Below are 19276 nucleotides of genomic sequence, written 5' to 3'. Positions count from 1 at the left end.
AACATCGCCATCAAAGTCTGGTATGTCTAATCCCCCCTTATTATATGGTTGCGCCATTACAGCCCACTTTAGCCTCGGTTGGCGCCCTCCCCAAACTAGTCTAATCAATTCCGTCTGCAAAGTCTTGAAAAAAAAGGCTCCTGGATGGTAGGGGATGTTAAGAAAGTAATATAAAAAGCGAGGTAATATGATCATTTTAATAAGTGAGACTCTGCCAGCCATTGATAATGGAAGACCTATACATCGCGTGACATTATCGACTAATTTCGTGATGGCCGTTCCATAGTTAAGCCGTAATGTCTCCTCTCTATCCCTGGAAACTTGGATTCCCAAATAACGCAAGTCGAAGTGGTACCACTCCAAGGAGAAGTCCAAGGGAAATTCTTTCACCGCAGGAGTCAATGGGAAAAACTGTGATTTTTCCCAATTAATGGTAACCCCTGACAATCTGCCAAAGACTACAAATTCGCGCAATAGAGCATTCAACTTATTTTGAGGGTCCGTGACATACAGAGTGACGTCATCAGCGTAGAGTGAGGCGGATAGCTGACGCTGAAAGCACCGGAAGGCACTATCTTTATGTAGCTGTCGTATCCGGCAAGCTAAGGGTTCTATCGCGATGGCGAATAAAAGGGGAGATAGCGGGCACCCCTTTGATGGGTGCCCCTGGTAATGGATAGTGGCTCCGATAAATGCCCATTTACAAGGACCTTCGCCGTGGGCTCAGTATATAACCATTGCACCCATGCCAGGAAGATCACAGGGAAGCCAATCTTCCGTAATACAGTAAAAAGATATCGCCACTCCACGGAGTCCAACGCCTTAGAGGCATCTAGAAACACCGCAGCGAGCGGGAACTCTGGGGCCACTGTTTGTATAAGCGAAAAGAGGGTGCGCAGAATATGTGAGGTCGCTCTAGTCAGGACAAAGCCTGATTGATCCGGGAGTATTATTCTGGTCAGCAGAATACTTTGGCCAATATTTTGGCGTCGCAGTTTATTAATGATAAGGGCCGGTAGGAGTCACATAGTGTAGAGTCTTTACCCGGCTTCCGGAGGGAAGTGATTACCACTTCACGCATAGACCGGGGCAGCATCCCCACCTCCAGGGAGTCTTCAAACACTTCTCTCAATACCGGCGCCATAATGTCTATGTAGCATTTGTAGAATTCAGCAGGTATGCCGTCTAAGCCCGGCGCCTTCCCATTGCTCAGAGACATTATGGCTTCTCTGATTTCGTCAAGTTCTAGTGGAGCGCTCAAAAATTCTCTGTGCACACCGCTCAGCCAACATAATGCCACCTCTCCCAGGAAGCCGTCCAAACCTATCTCACCCGTGGTCTGTGTAGTATATAAATGCTCATAGTGCGCTTTGAGGACAGCCAGAACTCGGTCATTGTCTCTGTAGATCTCCCCTCCCATGTCGTTAATTTCCAAGATCGTGTTAGTGCCCCGGGCAGTCCGTATGCCCTCAGACCATGCCCTCCCCGGTCGCTCTCCTTCACCATATTTGCGGGCAACCCAATATTTACTCCTAAATTTCGTTTCGCGCAGCGTCTCCTTCTCATATTCTGATAATTTACTTCTGAACAATTGGTGTGCATCACCCCATCCCTTCCCAGCATCTGCCTCCCCAGCTCCTTCAGTTCTTCCTCCAGTTTATGTAGTGTACGCTGTATATCACGCAGCACCCCAAAACTCTTGGCAATACACCATCCCCGAACTGTGACCTTGAAGGCCTCCCACACCAGCTCGATACTATCGACGGTATCCTTATTACGAGGAAAGAAATCTTTTATGTCTTCCCCAGCTCTTCACGAAAGACTGCGTCTAGGAGGGCAGTGGGTGTAAGACGCCAGGGGCGCCTGGGGCGGTCATAGCCATTTATAGCCATCGTCACCAACACAGGACAGTGGTCAGAATGGGTTCTAGCCAAATGCTTTGCAACAGTCACACCAAGAGTCAGCTCTCTAGACAGGAAACAGTAATCAAGCCTTGCTCATGTACCCGTGTAAGAGGTGAAGTGCGTGCCCTCCCGACGCATGGGGTGCATATGCCTCCAGCTGTCTACTAGTCCACCCTCCTCCACAATATCCTGTAGCGTCTCTCTCATCTTAGGGTGATATTGTGCTTGATCATCCGCCCTGTCTAGCGCAGGCTCCACTGCTACATTGAAGTCGCCTACCCAAATGATGTGCTTGGAGCCAACATTCAGCACCTTCCCCCATATCAATGTGAAAAATTCTGGTGTGTCTGTATTCGGGCATAACAGTTGACTATGGTAATTGTCCCGTCTCCCAGTCTCCCCCAAAGTATCACATAGCGTCCAGCAGTATCCACCAATTGACCCAGGAGCGTAAAAGGAACCGAGCGGTGTATCAATATGGCAGTGCCCCTAGCATAGGACGAGTAGTTAGAAAAAAACCCTTATTTCCTCCCATCTGCTAGAAAATGAAGGAGAAGACTGAGGGGGCATATGCGTCTCTTGTAACAACACCATATTTACTTTGACGATCTAAGTAGGCTAACACCTGTCTACATTTTCTAGCATCCTTAAGCCCTCTGATATTCCAGGAGAGTACAGTGTAAGTATTCTTAGGTGGCTCACCCATCAGGGATAGGTACAATACGCACAACATATGTCAACAATACCCGTACAGGTTCCACCGCTACCCATAAACCACCGCTGCTCAGCATTTCATCTCGTGCATCAGTAAAAAAACATGTCCGATTGAAATGTCTCCCCCCATCCCCCCACCCACTGAGGCTCCCCAAACATGCCAGCAGGTCCCTCCCTTGCCCACCCTTTCCCAACAATGTAATCAGCCCATAAAGACCATCGCTCCCCATCCCCTCCCACTGAAGCATCCCAATCATGCCAGACATACTCCTCTCCTCCCCACTCCCATCCTGCAACAGAACCAAACAGAATAGCAGGGGTATCCCATGGGGGTCGCACTCCAGATGGCGCTCTTAAACCTCGCTATAAGCTCAGGGGTCGACTATGTCCAGTAGTCCCCAAGCCAGCAAGGGTGTCCGGTATAGAGGATCAAACATTATACGTTCTATAATTTCCACATGTTATACTAAAACCAACAGTGAATTTACTGAGAAACATGTCAATTTAACTATCAGTGATGTACATTACAGTTTCCGTAGGTCAAGTCCACCCAAGTCAGTACATATGTGCGCTCCGTCGTCAACAGCACTGCCTGGCGTGCTCTGTAATGTGGCATCGATTCATTCCACATCCGACAAGGGTCATTGAGTAGCTTCACCGTATTCCGCAGAGGCGGCCTTTCTTCATTTCAGCTCTTTAAGAAACCTCTCTATCGATTGTGGTGTCGTGTGGATGCTTTGTTTACCCTGGTCGGTAATCCGTAGCCGCGCTGGATACTAAAGAGCATAATCTACTTGCTCCTGGCGAAGCTTCTGTTTCACTCCGTTGAATTTCCTGCGTTCCTCCTGCACCTGGGCTGTAAAATCTGGAAATATGGAGAATTGAACCCCGGAATAGCTAAGCTGCTTTTTTTCCCGTGCCACCTTTAGAACCACATCGCGGTCTCGATAGTTTAGCAGGCGAGCTATTATGGGGCGAGGAGTGGCTCCAGGGGGCGGCCGGGGTCCCAGCGTTCTGTGCGCCCTCTCCACTATGAATTGGGCAGATAGCGCTCCTTCGTCCGTGATTGCCATGAGCAGTCTTTCCACATACTGTTCAAGGCGCCCCGTATATGTACTTTCTGGTATCCCTAAAATGGGCACATTGCGCCGGCTTCTGGCTTCGATATCTTCATTCTTTGCGTCAATTATCTGCATGAGTTTGTCCATTCGGGTCATAGCCGTTTTGAGCTGTTCTGTGACATCCTCAGAGTCAGATATCCGCTGCTCCGCTGCCTTAAGCCTAGTTTCGTGACCGGCCAGCTTATGGGATATACCATTGATGCGAGTTGTCATCGGATCAACCTTCGATGCTATGGTTGCTAACCCCTGCCGCATTTCTGTAAGTATGGTCTGCAGGTCCCCACCAACGTCAGAGCTTGCCCCAGGCAGTGTCTCTTCCTCACCCGGCCCCTCTTCAGGTGACGTTTTCTTTGGAGCCCTTCTGGCCTCAAAAGTGAGACACGGCTGGCGGGAATCTGGGCGGCCCATACTGTCTACAAAGTGTCGAGCTACAGCAGATTGTCCGTACTCCAAATCAGAGCCACTCTTGCAGGGGTTCAATGGCACTGCCCTTTGCAGGAACTCAATGTTCGTTAAGGCGTACCCCCCAGCTGCAGTAAGATGAGTTCCAGTCGGGATCTGGGGCACAAATGGAGATGCCAGCTATCCAGGCTAATCAGTTAAATGTTCGGCACGCGGTACTCAAGGCAGACGTGGGAGTGTGTGATGCACTTCGCTGTCGCTGTAGGAATCGCCCCTCCCCGGTGCATCAGACACCTCAGCCAGGTATAGGGGTATCTGCAGCTGCCAGTGGGGGACACCGTCACCACTCCTCCTATAGCTCCGCCAACGCAAAGGCCTCAGAAAGGGTATGGCGCATGTAGTGCTCAGTCCAACCTACGCACCGGGGGCCAGCTATAACTATTGCTCTTCTTATGGGGTCAACGTTGCTTTCCAGCATCAGCGGCCAGCACGCCAGCCGCCCCGCCGTCTGGCAATGCACAACTCCACTCGGACAGATCTCACAGCGCTACGGCCTGTCAGGAATCCAGTGCGCAGTGCCTCCTGCCGATAAGATGAGCGCGTCTAGAGCAGCACCAATGGGGCGAAGTGCACCTCCACCTCCTCAAAACCTCCAAACACCATCAGCGTGGGGACCACCACCACCTCCAGCTCATGCATAACTAAGGGATACAGCCTCCCCAGTATGTCCCCCCAGAAGCACACTCCTGCAGTACGTGGGTAGGGGCAGCAATAACCCATCGTCTCAGGTCCGCACTCAGCACACTTTTCTCCTCCTTCGCTGCAAGCCCCAGCAAGCCTCCGCACTCCCAGGCGAGGTCCGGGCCTCAGTCTATGAAGCCCCGCTTGTAGAGCTCCACAGGCGCTATGGCAATATGGCCGCTGCCAATGCTCCCCGTCCTCCGCCGGCGCTGCAACGTTCGTATGCCCCACCACGCAGTCAGGCACCAGACGCCAGCCAGGCATCAGCGGGTTTCAGTCCCTAACTCTGCATGATTCCGCTACCTATCACAGGCTGGGTCGCAGTGCAGGAGCCTCTGATTCTTCCCACGGCCTGCACACCTCGTGGGCACCACGGTGCTCCTGTAGTGGCCGCCTACCCTCACAAGTACCAAGCAGGTTCCAGGTCAGCCCCGCAGCTGTAGTTTCTGCCGCCAGCCGCAATCCACCTCCTACAAAATGCCCTCTGTCGCAACCGCATTAGTTCCGCCACCTTTGCACACCGATTTCAGCGCATTTCAGGAACGTATTGTAAGGATAATTGACATATATTTCACCGGACTGCGGGAGCCTCGCTAAGCGTCGGCCATTCCGCTGCAGCACCACCTAGCGCTCCAAGTAGATTCTGATATTAAGATATTACGCCAGAATTCTCAACTCTATAGGTGGACAATGTGCATGTAGCGATCTGGCAGACATGGTGAACCCCTTCAAGACGGTTGTGGTGCACTCTGTTCCATTCTCAAAGGCCGAGCTTGCTTCTACAAGTTTGGTGATTCTGGTAGCTGCTACCCTGGCGCCTCCCCTCTCAAAGCCTGCTCTGGCTCTGTCACTGGTGCCACTTCTGACGAAGCTATGCCTTCCAAGGCAAAAACACCCATGCTCTCAGTGACACGTATGATGCCTCTCCTGACATTGACGGTTCAGTGCTGCCTTTGAAACACTCAAAGTTAATTGCAATTATTCAAGCAGCAAGGAATATGTTCAATATTGTTTTAATGACAACCCATTCTTACAATGTCTACCTGCAGCCCAAAGATTTGCCCACATGGCTAAACTCTTCATGTCCAGTCCTGATGCTCCATTCATGTCCGACAAGGACTGTGGCCATGCAGAAGATAATTAAGAGGTGGGTAAACTCCTTAGCTTTCACATCTAAGATATTGACCTCTTCTTCGACATATAAAATGAAAGTTGTCTATATAAATCTCCACATGGGGACATACTTACCAATCTGTTCATCATTTAGAGGAAATGTCTTCAATAAGGATGCTGGTTTGACTTTGGGCAATATACTTAGGTCAAGTCTTGCATCTTAAGAGAAATCTTGTAGCATTCCTCTGCATTCTCAATCTTTACTAATTTTCAACAATCCAATTTTAGAGCCTACCTGGCTACCTGGGAGAAACCACTGATGGGACCATCAGTTCGGACAAATTATGAGACAACACAGGCCTGCACCCTGTGACCTGAAATTCTTCTTTTCACAGTCCGTGTGGTACAAGCTTCCTCTTCGAAACTGACTCCAAACACCTGCTGACTGCTCATCCTGACTGAGAATCTAAGATACTGGATTCAATGGGTGAAAAGTCTTTGTTTCTGCCAGCTATGCCTTTCGCACACGCCAAATGTCTTTTGGGCTGCTATGTCCTAGCCCTGTGTTAAATCACAACATTAACCATTAACAGCATACTTGTAATCTTAAAAAAGCTTTGGTCCTAACGTGCAGTCTGCAGACATCATGGCTTGATTCATGGGCCCATCTGTAGTGCTGCATTACATGCAAGGGTGCTATCCTCTGACTTTTTTCAGGAGATGTACAAATAACTCTCACAAGCAAGCCCTTTACAGCAAGCAGCTATTTGGGGAAAAGGCTGCCACCCTTCCTAGAGCACTTTGAAAATAGATATGCCACAGCACACTTGATGTGCTTAACCTTCCTGTTGACGCAATTTTCCTCAGAAGTACTAAACATTTTGGGCTAAATCTGGACTCCCAGTTCAATCAGCCTCACCCTTCGCAACTGGTCCAATGCCCTTTTCAGGGCAGTGGTGGATGAAGACTATGCCAGGAACGACAGCAGTGCCACTACTTGCCATTACCCACTGACGTAACTGCATCAAAACCTCAGACTCCTCTCCATCACCACTTCCTAGTGCAAGGGAGGGTCACCCATTTCTGCACCAATTGGCAGTTGATCATTATGGATCACTGAGTCATCTAGCTAGTCTTCAAAGAAGTATGGAAGTATGCATTACCCTTTCTTTCCTCCCCTCTTCTCTTGACTTCAATTTTTTCACCAGTGTGTGCTCTTGTATATGCCTCGATTATGAATATGGAAGTTCTTGTCCTGCTGAGCCAAGGGGCTATAGAGATGCTGCTGCTGCATGTACATAAGATTGAGTGGTGCCAACTATAGTCCTACTGTTTGTCATCTGAAGTTGCTGACATCCTCTTTGATGCTAGGAAATGTGCCATGAATTCTCTTTTTGCAGATCTTTGGAATAAGTGTAGACCGTGAAACTAGTTAGAAGGCTTGAATTATGTTCAACCAAATAAAACTTTACTTCGCTTACCTTCCAGATTTGTCTCCCCATATAAACGGCCCCCAGCCATCTTTATTTAAATCTCCACTAGTGGTGCATTTTATTAAAGATTTATTATACTGGTTTCCTCTGACTCTGTTTATTGTTCCTCGGTGTGATTTGATTCATATGTGAACGTTCCACATGGAATCCTTGGATGAGCCTGTGCACCGTTGCCCAATTTTAATCCTGACTTCGAAAACTGCCTTTTTAATGGCTGTGACTGCAACCCATTAGGGCTGTGATCTCCAGACCCTCTCAGTTTAGCCAACATTCAAAGTTTTTTATTGAGGTAAATGTGTTCTTCGCACCTGTGCCCCATTATTACTGAAAGGGGTATCTTCTTATTACATAGATCTGGCTACAATTCATACCTCCTCCTCATTCAATCAACAGGACAAGAGACTGCATAGATTGGTCCTAGTTGTGGATGTCTTAGTTTATTGACTACAATCAGCTGGACATGGTGGATGGTCAACTGTTTGTAGACTTTAATGGAGGCAATTGGGGAAAATAAATGATCAAGTACTTCATTTAAGATTGGGTTACCGTTTGTATTCAAATCTGCTATGCCTTGGTCCATAATGAGCCTTCAAACAGCATTTGTGCTCACTTCACAAAGGCCATGGCTTCACCCACTGCCCTCACCAGAGACATTATGGTGTTTAACATCTGCCAGGTGGTCTCTTGGCCATTCTTGCATACTTTTGATAAACATAACTGCCTGTCCGCTCATGCATGCAGCCAGTTCCCACCTCACAGGAAGATATTGCTTTAGGACTCCTTTGTAAGGTATGGAATTTGGGGAAGAGGTATCCATAAGAAGAAAAAGTTAATTACCTTAATGATATTTATGATGGATAATACATCTACTGCAAGTTTCTCACTGGTCTGCCTAATCCATTATGAGTTAGTGTCTTGTTTAGTAAAATCCCAAGGCCTGCAAATATCAATTGCTATATGGTTGCTGTCCTTGATGTTTTTTTATTCCTTTCTGCGTGCCTCGATGAGTCTAGAAAAAGTACCAGGACCTAATGCTAGCATGTCAGATAGTGTCATATATGCTCAGATGTCACCTGTGCTAACAGCGTTGGGGCTGGTTGCAGGGCACCACATGGTAGCATTGAAGAGCTAACACTAGGGGGAAAGTTTCCAGATCTAGTCTGGCACCTGAAAGATGTGCATGAAATTAGTAATTTGAAGGAATGTTCAGTATTCCCCAGATATTTTGATTACCAAAAGTAAGTAACCTTTTCAATGGCTTTGCAGCTTAACTAGCCAAGGTGTTTTTGTTGGTTTTTAACCATCGTAAACTGTGTTTTTGCTTGGCATTTCCATCTTTTAATGCCAGTAAAATAAGTGAATGTTTAAAGGCAGTTGGCAAAATTAAAGTTTTCAAGAGAAAATAGTAGCTCTGATTTGGGGTTTTAATGTAGCACCATGTTCTCTGAAAACGGAAGTCCTGATTTTCAGACCAAACCACCCCCCTGGTAGCTCACCGTACTGGGACCTACACCAACACCCACCGACTAGGCACACAATCTGGGCATCCTCCTGGACACCAAACTCCCCAGGAGACTCCAAATCAGTGCCTTCACATCCGCCTGCTTCAACATCCTCTGCTCAGAAAGATCTTTAAGTGGCTTCCCCTGGACACCAGGAAGACTGTCTCTCGGGCTTTGCTCACTCCAGGTTAGACTACCTCAATGCCCTCTACCATAGAATACCTACCCACCTTTCCCATAAGTTCCAAACCATCCAAAATGCTGCCGCAAGACTGGTCTTTAACCTACCCTGCAACACCCGCATCATTGCATCCCCTACGAGAACTCCACTGGCTCCCAGTCAGTTGCCAGTTCAAGATACTCACCCTCCCCTTCAAAGAACTGGATCAGAAGGGAACGGCTTCCTTAACCACCATCTGAACTTCCACCAGCCAACCCGAAACCTCTGATCTACTTCGCGATCACTCGTACACATCCCCCGCATTTGCAGAAGTTGGCGAGGAGGCTGCTCATTCTCCTATATAGCAGCAAAGACCTCGAACACCCTCCCCCGGGACTCGAGAACAGACATCACACTCCAGCATTCCCCAAGAAACTGAAGACTTCGCTCTTCGACTGATGCCCCTGTCCTTCTGCATCTAGTCAGTGCATATAAAGCCTTAAGGGTGATTAGTCTACACTCTACTAATCCTGTTGCATTACATTTGGCCGTTCTAAAGGAGAATGAGACATTGTACCATGTAGTAATACAAAATAATACAAACATTTAGAAAATAGACATTTTTTGCAGATGTGTGTAGATACACTCCCACTCATACCCTCTAATGTTTCATTGATTGATTGCTTGATCGGCGGAAAGAAACTAAGTGCAGTGAGGGGCCAGCAGGTATGTCTAATCAATCAATTTTCTCTTCTGTGTCTGCGCCTGTAGACTTATAGAGCCTCTGCCACCAAATCCATCCTTTTTTGGGTTACACATTTATTCTCTTTTCTGCTCACAAAAACATCTATTTACCACATGTTTACAGATAATAATCTGATTTCTCCTTCCATTTGCCCATGAGACCCCATATGTTGTGGGTCCCAGCACTGAGATCAGCTTGTCTCCTGACACCTTTAAAGCGCTTAGAGGATTCCTTCCATAAATCTTCGAGTGGTTTCTACATCATGGCAAAAAAACAAATAATGTCACAAACCAAAAGCTGTTTCGATGAAAATTTCCGAAGCAGACACCGCCCTGTATCGTAAGGGGAATTATTTTTGTTCTGAGTAGTGCATTAACAAAACATGTGTTTTGATCTTATAAGACAAAAGCTTATGCAAAACCACAGAATAATTAGCTTTCCTTCCTGTTGTGTGAACCATTAAATAGTCCATTAACTTTTTTTGCTGCAGGAACACGCACGGAAAGCACTCGACTTTCTTTGGGAAAAACGGCAACGAAGCAGCAATCTAGTTGGGGTTACAATTAACATACATACTGGAGACTGGGTGCGAAAAGGTTGGTATTCATCTTCCTCAGACTATATTTACAGATTAAGTATGAAAAATGGTTGGTATTCATCTTCCTCAGACTATATTTACAGATTAAGTATCGCGGTGGGGCCGTAGTGGAGATAAAGCAAGCTATTGCCCAGAGTTGCAGAGTGTGAACCCATGATTAGAGTAGGCACCGAGGCTAGAACTATCAAGTCTGTGGACATTTTGAGCTCAAGACCCTGCTGCGTCGGGGATTGAACCCTGGTCCCAGGTCTGACCTCTGCGTCCGGGTCTGCCTCCTCTAAACGGTGAGCCACACTTCTCCATATACCATGTAAAGGGTTGTGAATGGATAAATAAAAATACAAAGAAAGGGTCTTAAAATGCAGGATGGAATGTATAGTGGGTGACCGGAACTTTGTATGATTTAAAAAAAAAAATATATATATATATATATATATATATATATATATAATAAAAATACACAGGTGGCTGAGGCTGTTTTATAAGATTTCAAGGCAAAATAAAACAATAAAATGAATAATTAGTGACCTTATTTGCTTTAATTAATCAACTGCTATTTTAGTAATTAATGGAACACAACACAGGGCGATTTTGAAGATTTAGCACACTTGAGTTATAGTACCATGAGCTGGCAATGTATGGTATAGGATTAGAGCCCCACCGTAAACTGAAGATCTAAAAAAAAGCACTGACGCAGAAAGCATTCATCGCGCAATAGTGTTTGTTTGTTGTACCTTTACCTACTGTGCTGCTGTGCGATGTGAAGCACAATGTTTTAAACCAGCAATGGTTATTTGGGACTGGCAAAGAATGCAAATGAGGAGGGTAAGGGAGCAAAGAGTGTGCAGTGGGAGGAGGATGGTGGGGTGGGGTAAGAGAAAGCCAGGGGTAGCGAGGTAAAAAGATCAGATGGCAGGATGAGGAGGGAAATGGTATTCTAAAAATAATAGATGCCAGCATTGAAAGGGCATCTTTTTTAGCTGTAGCAAAGGGTGCGGGCTCACCAGGACCGCTTCTGTTTCTACGACCCTCAAATAAGTTTGCAGACTACGTTGCACAGGGATTGGACTTTGAAGTTGAGTTGATCTGAATTGTGTGGTGTGAAAATGTATGGCACCAAGTGGATGTGTATTGAGTGTAATTATGTGTTGTGGTATAAAGTACATTTATGAGAAGTGTGTAGTGGAATTAGGTGTAGTGTGAATGTGTGTTGTGTAGTAGAATTATGCGGAATGGTATTGTGTTATGAAGTCTCGTGTAGTGTAATTGCATCATGTGGTGTTTTGTCTTTATAGGCTGTAATAATAATAATATTGTGGTGTGGTTTAAATGTCTGTGGTGTGTTGAGGAGTTATGTGGTGTTTTGTAAAAATGTGTGCTGTGTAGTGAAATTGTGTGTTGTGGAATGTATGTGGTTTTTAATTTCTTTTTGTGTACTTTAATTGTGTCGTGCTGAAATATGTGGTAGCGTGTTGTGGAAATATATTGAGTGGAATGATACTTTTTTATGTTGAGTGTTGGCATGTGTAAAATAGTGACTGTATGGCGAGTGCCTTTCTACGGTATGAACTTGATTGTAATTTTATGGACAGGATTTTTGTTATGTTGTGTAGTATGAATTTAAATCTGTGTATGTGCTGTGGTGTGGAATTGTGTGTATGATTTTGGCATGATGTGGAGGTAGTTTGTCGTGGTGTGGGTTGTATGTAGTGTGTTGTGGATTTGTGTGGTGTTTAGTGGGAATTTATGTTGTGCATTGAAAGTATGTGTTGTGGAATGAAATTGTGTGATGAAACTGTGTGGTGTGGAAATAGCTAGAAAATAGAGTGAAAGAGTGAAATGCAGAGTTGTTTGGGTATATTAGTGAAAGCAAACATTTTGTGAGAGAAATAAGGTATACAGTGCGAATGAACGAGAAAGAGATGGGATAAAGGGATAGTTGCAGAGATATGATGAGAAATTAGTGGGTTAGTGAAGAGAGAGGTAGTGAGATTTATTTTGGGGGGAGAACCAGTGGACGTTAGATACAGCTGTTTATCAGTATGATAGAAGCGCTCTTTTATTTATATACATTAAAAATGTAAAAATGCCCATACACTTTATTTTTCAAATATTAAAGGGGCATTTGTGGAGCAAGTACTACTTGAGATTCTAATTATCCCTTTGGAAACCAGTTTAAATCATAATCTCAGCTAAACACTATTATGTTCAAATCAGTTTTCTTTCCATAAACCTAAAACGTGGAAAATGTGTTACATTGTTGCTGACAATGTCATTTAGGTCTTGGCGTCACTCTAGCATAGATTAATTTTTGCGTAAATCACTCAGTTTAATTCATATTAACTGTGAAGATTTTATGGACTATTAAACTGTAATACAAAATCTCTTGCAAGAGAAAACGAGTTTGAACTATTGGCATTGCAAATAGCAACGCCTTTTATTCTTGCTTTCTTTTTAAAAACATAAATGAAAGGCATTGTAATTTACAATGCCAATAGCTTAAACTCACGTAACTGCGAGACCTATTGCATTGCAAATACTTGTTTTGCTTCAGCAGATTTTGTTAGCAGTAGAAATGATAACGAAACAAATAGGCATTCCGCTTTAGCAGATTTGTGCCCAAGACACGCAGCATTTAGTGAACCTGCAGCCCTTTATCATCTTAGGCTGGGAAGTCTGGATGCAGTCAGGAGAATTGGTTTTAGTATTTATGTATGTACGTTTCCCGACTTGCTGCAAACTGTTGTGATCATATCTGCCTGGTCCCATGCTTATTTATTTTGTACTTCAATAATACAGCTGACCGGGGACATTTTGCTGGGTATGCATTTGCATTGTATGGAAAGGCTTGTAAGTAACTTGCTGTACACTGCCTTGGAGAGGGTTGTGCTGTGGTTTTTATTCATAATTCTCGCAGTTTTAACTTTGCAAGTTTAGAGTTGTTGTTTATTTGTAAATATGTATTCTATGTATACCGCTTTTATGGTCTTAGTGACCAAACAAAAGTGTTTGACTGACAATAATAGCACCGATATGCAGTTATCCAGTATTATGGGTAGCTTTCATAGATTCACATGCCTGAATCATTCCCCGTCGTCGGGGTGGGAGTCCCCGGTATATAAAATAGTAATGTCCTAGAGACATACATACAAACTAATAGGCCAGAGGCCTCACATTAGTAGCCTATCTGAGTCCTTTTGTGAAAAGGGCCAAACTTTGGCCAGGAGCCAATCCGCTACTACCACCCTCTAGAACCTTCCTGGAAGGAGCCCTAGCACCTCAGATTTTCTACCGCACGTCGTGCTAAGGGAGTCTCCACTGAGCTCTGCTCAGGTTTCTGGTTTTTACTGGAATATATCCCTATTTTCTCTTGTTGTTTTTTTTTGTGAAGGAGGGCTAGAGTCTACCATGTCTACCACTCCTAAAAAAGGGCTTTTTAGACCTTGTGCCTCGTGTAAGAAGCTGAGACTGCATGTAGATGACAAGCATGAAGACTGCCTCTACTGTCTCTACCCTGACCATTCTGCCAAGGACTGTAAGGTCTGTCGCACTTTCTCCGTCAAGACTCATAAGGACAGAGAGGGACGCCTGCTTCTGTGGCTCCAGAGACTGAAGGACAAGGATCAAGCAGTCTCCTCAGGTGAGAGCGAATGTTCCTTCAGGAGCTCACACTCCTCTTCTAAAAGGCCTAGACATACTTCTCCAGGTCCGTCTAATAGGCCTCCTCAAAAGAAGACGTTTAAGTCTTCAGAGGGCTGCCCAAAGACCATGGCAGTGAAGACTTCTCTTCAGGAAAGTACATTCAAGAAGCCTGTGCTTGGGTCTTCTGACTTGACAGTGACAGCGTCGACAGTCACCATCTCTACGTCGACAGCATCTGCCTTCACCGCCTTGACGACATCTACTTCAACTTCGTCGTCGTCTGGTAGGTCTATACCATCTGTTATTCCTGTCAAAAGACAGTCGACGACACTTCTGTCGTCGACAGCTCCTTCGTCGACGAAACCGAAGCCTTCATCGTCGACGAAAGTCCCTTCGACGTCCACCTAGTCGACGAGGCCATTGACGACGAAGCCATCGACGTCGACACCAGCGTCGACAAAGCCGTCGACACCAGCGTCGACAAAGCCGTCGACAACAGTACTGTCGACGAAGCCGTCGACGACAGTTCCGTCGACGAAGCCGTCGACGACAGTTCCGTCAACGAAGACGCCAACACTGCTGTCGACGAAGAAAACACCGTCTACGCCGACACCGTCGTCGGAGAAGACGTCGACGACCACCCCGTCGACGGGCCCGTCGACGGAAGGCTCTCCCAAGATAAAGTGTATTTATACACCCTTTAAAATGACAACGCAAACGCTGATGCCAGAAGCGACGTCTCCAAGCAGAGTCTAACCACTGCCGCCGGCCAATCTACTGGAGACTGAGGACTATGATGATGGAGCCATGTTCCCAGTGGCAACAAGCCCATCTCAACTACTCGTTAAGGTACATGAAAGTTCAGACAACGAGGACCTGGATCAGGAAGACACTCCTTATCAAGAGGAATATCATTCGCTTTCCACTCCACAGCCTATGGTGAGCCTCCCGGCTTCAATTGTCACGGACCTCCAATTCCTTATAGCGAACTACAAGCAGCGGTTCCCACCTGCTCCGCCACCTCTAGTAGTACCACCTCAAGCGGTATCATCTGCCCCTCCTCCTCGCCATAAACCACCTCCGCTGGTTATTTCCCCAGACCCGGTGTCCCTGCCTCCACAACAATCTTCGGATGAAGAGGAAGCAGAGGAAGAGGAGGGTCAACAAGAAGAGGGAGAAATATAAGAGGACGAGTGGGACGAATATGTCATCTCACATCCAGCTTCACCAGATCAGGCACAGGCGGACTCCCCTCCGGAAGACATCGGGGGGTTTCACAATATCATAGAACGTGCAGCAGCGAGGGTCAAACTAAAAATGACCACACAACCTCAGGACTGCTTCTTATATGACTTTAAGGAGCCATTCAAAAAGTCTGTCCAGTCAATCCCGATTATCGAACACGTCTGGGATCAGGGATTAAAGATTATGCAAAACCCCTCATCTCTGCTTCCAGTGCCAGCCAGACTTGATAAAAAATACAAGGCCCCCGAGAAGGCACCGGCATGTCTTAAAGGCGATACTAAACCGGACTCTGTGATCACACAGGCCGCGCAGCGGAAATCCAACAATCCTGCTGCCGCGCTGACTGCGCCTCCGGACAAGGAAGGCCGTAAGCTCGATAACATCGGGAAAAGGTTCTTCTCGATGTCGGCCATTAACGTCAGAGCAGCGAACTCACTTGCGCTCCTGGGACGTTAAAATCGCCAGATGTGGGCAGATGTAGCACCATACCTAGGCTCTCCGCCAGCGGAGCATAAAGAGGAAGTAAAGAAAATCCTCCTTGAAGGAGAGCGGTCCGCATCGGAGATTGATGTGGCGATGGATATCGCCTCAACAGCGTTTCGCCAGCTGGCGGGGGCGGCTGTCCTTAGGCGCCAAGGCTGGGTGAAAGCTAAATCTTTCCGACCGGAAGTTCAAGCCAAAGTACTAGATATGCCGTTCGATGGTGAGCTTCTCTTCAGGAAGCATATCGACGAGATGCTCAAGGGTATCTAGAAAGACACCGTGACCGCAAGATCCCTAGGAACACTACAGTACAAGAATACTTCCTTTCGAGGCTCCAGAGGAAGAGGCCAACAAACAAGAGGTGGATACCAGGGGTTCCAATCCACCTACGGCTCCTCCCAGCAATACAAGCCTTAATACCAACAGAGGCAACAACAAGGCCAGTCCTCTTACAACAAGTCCACCTTTCGAGGGAGAGGAGGAAAGAAGGATCCCCCCAGAAGACAGTGACTTCTTTCTCAACCAGGCCTCCGCTTCTTCTCCTTATTACGTAGTTGGAGGAAAAATTTCCAACTTCTTCCACAATTGGCAAAAAATAACTACGGATCATTGGGTTCTCCAACTGGTTCGGTTCGGGCAAACCCTGGAGTTTGTGGACACTCCTCCTTCGAACCCTCCACGTCCCATGCCACACAAGAATCTTCATCTTCTTCAAGCGGAACTCTCACTAATGCTTCAAAAAGGAGCGGTAGAGAGAGTCCCCAGAGGTCAGAGGGGGAAAGGATTCTACTCACGGTTCTTTGTGATACGAAAAAAGGAGAAGAAATGGAGACCTATACTAGATCTAAGGAACCTCAACACATACCTCAAAAAACAATCCTTTCGGATGGTATCCATTCAGGAGGTGTTACAACTCCTCAATTCCAGGGATTTCATGGTGTCCTTAGACCTCCAGGATGCCTATTTCCACATACTCATCCACAAGAGTCACCGCCAATACTTAAGATTCACTGTGGCGGGCAGACATTACCAGTTCAGAGTGTTGCTTTTCGGCCTAAAGTCGGCGCCACGCATCTTTACGAAATGCCTATCTCCAGTGGCAGCCTACCTTCACCAACAACATCACTAGGTATTGCCCTACCTGGACGACTGGCTCATCAAGTCCCCTACTCTAGAAGGCGTGAGCAGGTCTTCCAACGCCTGTCTTCAGCTCTTCGAAAAACTAGGACTTAAACTAAATCAGGCAAAGTCAGGACTACAGCCCTCTCAACGGCTCACTTTCCTGGGGGCGATTCTGGACACACATCAAGAGAAGGCCTTTCCATCTCAGGAACGTCAGGCCAAACTGAGGTCTCTGGCAGCAACATTCAGCTCAAAAAGACCATCAAGGTGCGACTTTTCAAGTCACTGCTAGGAATGATGTCCTCCAACATCCTCCTGATTCCACACTGCTGCCTTCGTATGCGTCCCTTACAGGAGGCACTGTCAGCCCATTGGATTCAAAGTACGGGATCCTTCGACGATAGACTCAGAATTACCCCGTTCATGGTGAATGCCCTACACTGGTGGCTTCAACTAGAAAATCTGTATCAAGGCCTACCATTCCTGCTTCCGGTCTCCCCACAAGTGATAACAACAGATGCATCGTTAGAGGGATGGGGTGCGTTCCTGCAGGAACTTCAGATACATGGTCAGTGGTCGCCAGCGGAGAAACTACTCCACATCAACCTGTTAGAACTGAGGGCAGTATTCCTGGCTCTTCGAGCTTTCCTGCCCAGAATCAGGAACTCCCCAGTGCTTGTGAGGACGGACAACACCACCACAATGCACTACTTTAACAAGCAAGGGGGAACTCGATCCATGACACTCTCTCAAGAATCGCAGCAAATTTGGAAGTGGCTACTCCAACACAACATCTCGCTGAGGGCGGAGTACGTCCCAGGAGCAGACAACACCCTGGCGGACTCCCTAAGCAGGCAACGCTCCATCTGCCACGAGTGGGAGCTAGACCAACATGCCCTCGACGCGGTGTTCGCCAGATGGGGCAGACCTCCCCTGGATCTGTTTGCGACAAAGATCAACGCGAGATGCCAACATTACGCAAGCAGGTTTCCCCAGAAAGGGTCTCTCTGGGATGCATTTTCGATGACATGGTGCAACGTCTTTGCCTACGCTTTTCCACCATTTCCCCTGATCCCCAGGGTCCTGCGGAAGATGAAAGCAGAACATTGCACTTTGATCCTGGTAGCCCCAGCGTGGCCACGCCAACACTGGTTTACAGAACTCCACCTTCTATTGCTGGAGCCTCCGATTCCTTTTAAGCCTTACCCACATCTCCTCACCATGAACCAGGGGCAAGTCTAGCGTCCAGATCTGACATCTCTCAGATTATCGGCTTGGCTCCTGAGTTCAGAGAGTTCCAGGACCTAGATATCCCTCAGGACTGCAGAGTTGTCCTAGCCCGGGCCCGGGCTGACAGTACCAATAAGACATATTCCCTTAAGTGGAAGAGATTCCGTTTATGGTGTAAAGCTAACAATCTGCACCCGTTCTCGTCATCTCCGGCACAACTGCTGCCCTACCTGCTTCACCTAGCCAACTCGGGACTGGCTCATGCCTCCATCAAGGTCCATCTGGCAGCCATATCTCGATTCAGACGCTCTTTGTCTGGTGCTTCTCTGTGGTCTAATAGACTAATCAAGCAGTTTCTAAAAGGCTTATTCAGGACTTATCCTCCAGTGAGGCCTTTACCACCTACATGGCAGCTCAATCTTGGTACAATTGATGAAGCACCCCTTTGAGCCGTTACATAAAGCAGAGCTCAAATATTTGTCATGGAAAACAGCTCTATTGCTGGCTCACGTCAGTAAGGAGGGTGAGTGAGTTACAGGCCTTCTGCATTCAAGACCCGTTCCTTCAGTTTAAACAGGACAGAGTCTTTCTACGGACTAACCCCAATTTCATACCTAAGGTTCCGTCTGCTTTTCATTTGAATGAAACTATTGTCCTGAGATCTTTCTTCCCTAATCCATCCTCTCCAGCAGAAAGATACCTACATTCCTTAGATCTGAAGAGATGTCTGAAATTCTACCTTCATAGAACAGAACAAATTCGCAAATCCAACCAATTGTTCATTGCCTTCAGCAGGCCCAGGAAGGGCCTACCATTGACAAAGCAGAGCATCTCAAGATGGATATCTGCATCTATCGCCTTCTGCCACCAACAGGCGGGTCATCCTCTGCCGGCCAAGGTCCGGGCTCATTCCACTAGAGCGGTTTCCACATCCTTGGCACTCTTTTCTGGGGTGCCGATTGTCGACATTTGCAGAGCGGCGACATGGAAAACTCCACATACGTTCACCAAGCATTACTGCTTGGATTCTGAACTTATGAAGGATGCAGCAGTGGGACAGG

The 19276-nt window shown here is 46.9% G+C and overlaps 1 protein-coding gene across 1 annotated transcript in view; it reads left to right on the top strand.

The window, feature by feature from the left end:
- Nucleotides 1–19276, top strand: part of EDEM3 (ER degradation enhancing alpha-mannosidase like protein 3) — a 570354-nt gene that overhangs the window by 180513 nt on the left and 370565 nt on the right. Inside the window, exon 8 of the mRNA XM_086957104.1 lies at nucleotides 10386–10491. Coding sequence (XP_086813230.1) covers nucleotides 10386–10491 — 106 coding nt within the window. The remainder of the gene's footprint in view (nucleotides 1–10385; nucleotides 10492–19276) is intronic.

This window comes from Lissotriton vulgaris, chromosome 1_1 (assembly GCF_964263255.1).
Source record: "Lissotriton vulgaris chromosome 1_1, aLisVul1.2, whole genome shotgun sequence".
NCBI classification, from domain to species: Eukaryota; Metazoa; Chordata; class Amphibia; order Caudata; family Salamandridae; genus Lissotriton; species Lissotriton vulgaris.
This window is presented reverse-complemented; position numbering and strand designations above follow the sequence as displayed.